Source organism: Lampris incognitus, chromosome 7 (assembly GCF_029633865.1).
Source record: "Lampris incognitus isolate fLamInc1 chromosome 7, fLamInc1.hap2, whole genome shotgun sequence".
In the NCBI taxonomy this organism is placed as follows: Eukaryota; Metazoa; Chordata; class Actinopteri; order Lampriformes; family Lampridae; genus Lampris; species Lampris incognitus.
The window spans coordinates 15,885,917-15,893,429 of NC_079217.1; the positions used below are offsets into that span (position 1 = coordinate 15,885,917).

At 46.4% G+C, this 7,513-nt stretch overlaps 1 protein-coding gene across 1 annotated transcript; it reads right to left on the reverse strand.

The window, feature by feature from the left end:
* Positions 1-2,656: 2,656 nt before the first annotated feature.
* On the reverse strand, positions 2,657-7,301 carry LOC130115171 (nectin-3-like). The gene is made up of 4 exons (XM_056282790.1): positions 7,235-7,301; positions 4,094-4,423; positions 3,635-3,943; positions 2,657-2,664 (listed from the first exon to the last, which is right to left on the reverse strand). Exons 1-4 carry the CDS (start codon positions 7,299-7,301, stop codon positions 2,657-2,659), a joined length of 714 nt encoding a protein of 237 aa, XP_056138765.1.
* Positions 7,302-7,513: the final 212 nt, after the last annotated feature.

Consider the following 7,513-nt stretch of genomic DNA (forward strand, 5'->3'; position numbering starts at 1 on the left):
AAAGAAGGAAGAAAAAACAAAAAACCTCAAAGAGGTGCAAAGTCAAACTGCACAGCCTGACAATTACCCAATGCTGGAATGTGTATCTGTCTTTTTTCTATTGTCTCCAGACTCTGGTGCTCCGTCACACAGATCAAATTTTGACCTGAATACAAGGACGACAAGAACTTTACTGTGCTACGGGTCGACACCAGGCCGCTGGGTTGAACCTCAAGCTGCCTTTGGACCTCCTCCAGTTGACTGGTGCCATCGTCACTGTCACTTTCTCCAATATACCAGGTTATGGCCGCTGCTTGTCCAATACTGTCTGCACGACACTCCACTACCATGTATTCTTCATCTCCTCTCAACTCCACGGTGGAGTTGATGGTGATTTTAGGTGGAGCTGCATGGGGGCAGAGGAATTAAACAACATGATGAAAAAGTTCTTGGAGAGAAGAACTGGAAATTTATGGAGTTCTTACTTTTCAAACCAGGGCTGTTACTCAGACAAAATTATTCAATGACTGATTTGTTGAACATGGTAAATGTGATTTGTGTTACACACCACAAAGGGGGAGTGTTAGGCTTCTGTTTTCTGGCTTCTCCAAAGCAGGATGATGGATCACACATTCTACAGTGAGCTCCTGAGGCAAGCAGGCGGGAAGGAGTAAAACTCCTCTGACGGAGTGGCTTCCATTATGAGAAGAGAAATTGAACCAGGAGACACCAGACACACCCTCTGGTAGAAGCCAGGACATGTTGGCTGCAGGAACAGCATCAGCTGCTGAGCACTCAATGACCCGGTCTATATTTCCTCTCTGCAAATCAACTCTTATCGTGGGGGCCACAAGCGCTGAGAGACGGAGAGAGAGAGAGGGAAAGACCACAGTTTCGGTATCAATAATTTATCATCATATAACAGAGGTAATTCAACGCTATTAAACATTTTAAAGACAATTTTGGCTAGTCTTATGGACTCAGCTGAGGAAAGTCTCACCAATAAAATAAACATCTGTGCAAGGGAGTTTCACATACCGGGTTCTGTCCCTTGGGGTGTAACTGTGATGTTGAATTGTACCATTTTTCTCTTCCTTTGATATGAAGCCACACACTCATAGAGACCACCATGGTAAATTTCCACAGGACCCTGAATTGTGAGGATACTGCCCATCAACTCCACACCCTCAGGCAAGGGCTCCTTATCTCTAGAGGGAAACATGAATTTGCATGCAGTATGGCAGGCAAAATAAGTAACACAAATGTCCCATTATTGTGAGCCCCTAATAGATTTATTGCCATTGTATGTTGAAATTCGGCAACTGGCAATGGAACTTTGTTTTTTAAAATTGAACATTTTGATCAGGAAGTGTGCCACTTTTGGTCTATCACCTGTGGCTCGTTGCCACCAAACCCCTCGCCACATCCTCAGTGTGATAGATTGTCGCAGTTCCAGATATTTCATAAAGAGGTACTGATACTTCTTGTTCTTGGTTCACTGTAAAAACTGTAATCAATCAATGAACAATAAATGTCAAAGATGTAGATCTAGGCCTCACTTTTTGCAAACAATGCTGTAACGTGGTACGTTTCCAGTGACCATCAGTCCAACAGTGATACTGGCCTCTCCTTCCTCCAGCTCCAAAGAGGTTAGGTCTTGGATCTCGTCGCTGGTGTTTTGGATCCCTGAGCTCAGCAAATGTACTCCCGACAAATCTGCAGATCAAAGTACAACCCAGTTTTCTGTAACTTCTCCCTCAAAGTAATCTCTAAACTGGAAATAATGGATGGTTTTAAGTTTCACATGTTGGTAGTACTCACAGAAGGAAGGCAGTCTAATCAACCGAAACTCCAACTGTGGAAATTTGGGGTGGTCAAAAGCACAGGTGATGTTGTGCCCTTCATATGTTTGCACAGGGAGACGATATGAGCTTGTTTGTGAGCCTGAGGTCACGATATCCTTGCTTTGCAGCTCCTCATCAGAGGACATTAACAAGGAAATGTTGGCTTCAGGTCTCCCTCCGGAGGCCAAGCAAGAGACCACCCAGAAATCATTTTCTTCCTGTTGCACCATCTCGGTCCTCATGGTAATATTTGGAGCAACTGTCGAGAAGGAAGAAAGGCAAGAACCACTGCTCTTTGACCAGATCTAATGATATTGTCAGAAAATAAAATAGCTGAGACGATAACAGTGGTTTGGATATGTGTGGATTTTGAACAGAGTAATCTGAGGGCCAGATGGGAACGCGGGACCTAAGGAAGGGGCTGCTGTTTTGGGTGGAGGCGAGTGCTGACTAAGACTTATCACCTGTTCCATCTGTTGGCTGGACTACAACTGAGAGCAGATGTCTGGCCCAGCTGCTGTCACAACCAAGGCAACATGCACTAATACAGAGAACCAGCGCAGATCAGAGTTTGTCATCTAATACATTAATGCAGCAGTATCCTGATGGTGTTGTGGTGTAAGTGTAGCTTTGTGGACAGAGTTCGGCACCAGCACTACCGGCATCAGGAGTTTCTATATAAAAAAATCTTGCTGATGAATAACTTTATTTCTAAATGATTCAGGAATCAGGAACACTTTGTCGTTTCATTTCGTGTACTTCCGTACACGAAATTAAACAAAATATTGTTTCCCCCAGCCCACAGCAGTGCAACACAAAGACAAAAACATATATCAAAATACTACAAGAACACAAATACTAACACATAAATCTAAACTAACACATATATCCAAAACTCCCAAAAAAAACACAAAAAAAATCACTATCCAAGGGAACGAACGCCAGCCAGGATGACTGTCTGAACTGCAGGTCTGCATGGGTTAGCGGTTAGCTTAGCCTGCCCCGCTTCCACATCTTGTCAGACCACCCTCGGTACTTCTTCCTCGGGTGCAATCCCGGGCAGGGGCCGTGGTCCTTGGGCCCACCGTACGCAGCAGACCAGGCTCCCCCAGCCGATCCAACACCAGCTCTCCCAGCCAGACACCCTCAACACACCTCTCCGCACTCCACACAACAACACCAAAAACACCACAGTGAATGCCAGGCGAGGCCGCTGCCAGACCGCCCTCGGTGTTATCAAGAACTGCTGGTCTGCATGGGCTAGCAGTTAGCTTAGCCTGCCCCGCTTCTGCATCCTGTCAGACCGCCCTCAGTGATTACCTCCTTGGTTGCAGCTCCAGACAGGGCCTCTCCCAGCTGATCCAGGGCCAGCTCTCCCAGCCATCAAATGAAGGCAAAACTTAAACGCAGACATGGACAAAGACACTGCATGGATGGTACTGGGTGTGGCCACCGCAAACGTGAATTCGCGCTGCCATCTTCCCACAGCGGAAGCAGAATGCATTCATTTGAACCATGGGATGTGATAAGGTGGTGAGTCACTGTGGTGAAACCTTCTGCATATGTTGAAATGAAGAAGGAAGAGTGACCAGCATGACTAATTAGAAGAGTGGGACTGTGGTGGTTACTGGATTGCAGCCTTTAAGTCCGTCCAACTTGGTCTGAGGCCAGATGGTGCTTTATAACACCGTGGCTGCGGGAAGCAGCACTACATATTGACTGCTATCAACTATGGACTAAAACACACACACAAACACACACACACACACACACAAGAGAATGACCCCACTTATCTATGAATGTGAGCTTACCAAAGGTTTCCACCCTTACTGTGGTGTTTATTGGGTTGGGTAGGCTTGGGTGTTGGACCACACAGGTGACCTTGTCCTCATCCTGTAGGTGGGTAGGGAAGCGGAAGATGCTGGTCACAACTGCGGTACCATTTGGGTGAATGGTTTTGTTCATCACCACAGTAAAACTGTCATCAGATGGGGAGGTGCCCTCAATCAGCCAGCTGATCTCAGGCACAGGTCTTCCATTGACAGCAGAGCACAAGACTGACTGGTAGTGGGTGCCACTGACAATGTCTCCATTCACCTCAATGTGTGTATCCGGTCGGACTGCATATGCATACATGTGAACAAAACAATGAGTGAATGACTGACAATAAAATTGTCTTATATTGTTTTAATTTGATTTCATTGGTGCGTGTTCTCTTCCATGGAGATTAAGACATCCTCTATTCCTCCCAACACATTAAAATATCTTACCCAGTACAGTGAGAAAGATGCTGCCTGTGAATTCCTCCTCATCAGATATGAACACACAGGTGTATTCTCCCTCTGCCTCCACAGTGGATACCCTCATCTTCACCGTAAGGTTGGTGGCAGAGGCTGGGATGGAGAAGTCTGAGTCACGGATAAATGGCCTGTCATTGATGAACCCAGTCAGGCGCTTAGTCTTAACTTTGGAGTTGCTCTGGCGTTTCCACAGGGCGCTGATGATAGAGCTCCCACCCAGATACAGACAGTCTAGGTATACGTCCTCTCCCAGGACCCCCGTGACTTGTTTGTGTTTGATCACTACATCCAGGTTTTCTCCTATACACGAGATAGAGAACATGACAGGCTTAAACAGAAAAAGACCTAAATTTGCAGAGGCAGAGATTCTCACATGCGATTTAAAGGACTGGTTAAAAGGTCAGGACTTCACAGTTTCTGTAAACATGGCGACAAATGAAAACAAGATAAAGCTGATTTGACAAGACAACAACAGTGTTATTCCTGTCAGCGAAATGGGAGATGGGAATCCAACAGTGAGTTGATAGACGTCGATAGGGTGGCAGTGAAAGAGGTCTGTGTGCACCTCATTGTCTTGTATTAGTGAAGAGGAGCCATAATGGAAGAGAAAGACTAATCCATTCAGATGATAGGAGACAGCATGGAGACTAGAAGAACTGGCACTAGTAAATGAGTGGTGTGTGTTGGAGAGCTGAGAGTCTGCTTATCATCCTATCATAATTAGACAGTCACAGTCAGTCACTAAGCAGTGCAGAGGAAGCAGAACTGCAATCCCAATAATGCTATGACCCCCCCCCCCTTTCTCCCCAATTGTACCCAGCCAATTAGCCCCCTCTTCCGAGCCGTCCCGGTCACTGCTCCATCCCCTCTGCCAATCCGGGGAGGACTGCAGACTACCACATGCCTCCTCTGATACATGTGGAGTCGCCAGACGCTTCTTTTCACCTGACAGTGAGGAGTTTCACCAGGGGGATGCAGCACATGGGAGAATCACACTATTCCCCCCAGTTCCACTCCCTCCTGAACAGGTGCTCCAACTGACCAGAGGAGGCACTAGTGCAGCGACGAGGACACATACCCACATCCGGCTTCCCACCCACAAACACGGCCAATTGTTTTTGTAGCGACGCCCAACCAAGCCGGCGGTAACACCGGGATTTGAACCGGCGATCCCCGTGTTGGTAGGCAACAGAGTAGACCGCCATGCTATCCGGACACCCCCAATAATGCCATGATGAAGGGGTTACAACAGCAAGTTGAAGATACGTATGTTATCTCTCAAGTATGGGGTGGGCAATCTTATCCAGAAAGGGCCGGTGTGGGTGCAGGTTTTTGTTCCAACCAAGCAGTTACACACCTGATCCCACTAATCAACCAGTAGAGTCTTTGCTGAGGAACTTGATTAGGGGAAATTAGGAGACATGGGTGTGCAACTGCTTGGTTGGAACAAAGACCTGCACCCACACTGGCCCTTTCTGGATAAGATTGCCCACCCCTGATTTAGAGGCCTGTAATGGCCTGGCGGCCTGTCCAGGGTGTCTCCCTGCCTGCCGCCCAATGACTGCTGGGATAGACTCCAGTACTCCAGCATGCCAGCGACCCTGAGAGCAGGATAAGTGGTTTGTATAATGAATGGATGGATATCCTAATTCAGTGCGAATGACGGGTGGTGAACTCTGCACACACTGTGACATTTCACAAATGTGGTCTTGTCACCTCAGTGTGGACTTAATGGAGTCCGTTATGCTAATGAAATGAAAAGAGTCCAGATGTTGTGGCCTGATTTGTACCCAGACCCTGCTTAACTTTCCCTTTCCCACTGCGGACACATCAGGCACGATTAGGGAACGTTTCAGAGGAAAGGACTCGACAGGTTTTTGCACTTAGACGACACAATATGGACTCATATCAAGTCCTGTCATCCTATTCCCTCTCCTATCAAAATCACAGACCACGTGTAAGCACACCATTGGTGCTACAAGCCAGACGTAACTGAGACCAAGTGAACTTTAATTCAACTCAAGTTATGCGATGAGCCAAATTATGACAGCTTAGCGCACTGGATCATGGAAAATATGTAAAATACACAGTCAGACACGATCAGAAAACAGCAGCCTATTTTTGAAAAGTAGCCCGTGTCAAATGAGCACTGACCCAACTAACAGCTAAATAATAAGTCTTTCTGTCTATCGCAGTGCACAAAAAATGCGAAGCTCTTCCAAGACTGTTCAGTAGAGGAGAAGAGCAGGGAGCAGTGGGAGACAAATAAAGGTGCAAGTCTGCCACGTCAGGTGGCTTTATAAGCCATAAAATGGGTTTTTTTTCTCTCTTGTAAATTATTGTCCAAATGAAAGGCAGCCAAGCATGGGAGAGACACACCTCGATGATACACAGCGAGAGAGTCTCAAAGCGCAAATCATAAAGTCACCGAGTCTCCTTCACCAGATTTCCTGAGCCCCCACAGTCACGTTTCTCCAAAACAACACCCGTTACACTACATGTGCAAGGATCTACCTCCACTTACAGGTTTAAAAGTTGTGGTTTTTTCTGATCAACAATTGATTGCTTCTCTCCGAATGTACCCAGAGTAGCTAAGATAATCTGGCCAGAAGACAAATGCAATCTGAGGAGTCACCTCATTATGAACCAAAAAAAATGCAGAAGGGAGGGTCTCTGAATTAAACACAGGCTGCAGCGGGTTTTCCCCTACTCGAAGAAAAGAATGCACAGTATTGAAAGTAATATATCAACTAGAAAAGACCATAAAAGAAGAAGTAAAAGGGGTTGTAATCGGTGACATTACTGGACAATGACTGTGTGGCGTTACAGCCAAGGCAATAACACCACGTTGCCAGCAGTGATGTGCTGCATTAATAGAGGCTGCTTGCAGTTATTGGCTGCAAGTAGAGGATGTTTGTCAAGAAGCAATTACTAGATTTCAAAACATATTCTGATTTCTGTTGAGCATTTATATACTTAGACTAATCATTTAGACAAACCACTGTGCCCCTGTTCAGTGTAAATGCCACAGGTTAAACAAGACTCAAAGGACTGGTAAAACGACTCCATAAATGCCACATGTTCACAGATCGAGTGTAACTGCAGACTTACCCGGAGTTTCCAAGCAGTGAGCAACATTTAGGACAAGGCCCAAGATCAACAGCCTTGAGCGTCCCATGTTGGTGTCATTGAACAAAGGAGAGATGAATCAGAGTACCATGTATCTCAGTGCAAGGGTTTTTAAATGTGTATTTGTGTCTGTGTGTGTGTGCTCTGGAGTCTTGTGTATGTGATCTGTGGTTTCGAGTCAGGCACACTCCCTCCACAGCTGACTGCCACTTCGGATATGCACGCGCGCGCGCACACGCACACACGCACACGCGCGCGCGC

Coding starts and splice junctions, on each gene's coding strand:
- LOC130115171 (XM_056282790.1), bottom strand. CDS start 7,301: ATGGGACGCTCAAGGCTGTTGATCTTGGGCCTTGTCCTAAATGTTGCT. Junction 4,424..7,234: donor TCACTGCTTGGAAACTCCGG/GTAAGTCTGCAG, acceptor TCTCGTGTATAG/GAGAAAACCTGGATGTAGTG. Junction 3,944..4,093: donor CATCTTTCTCACTGTACTGG/GTAAGATATTTT, acceptor ATGCATATGCAG/TCCGACCGGATACACACATT.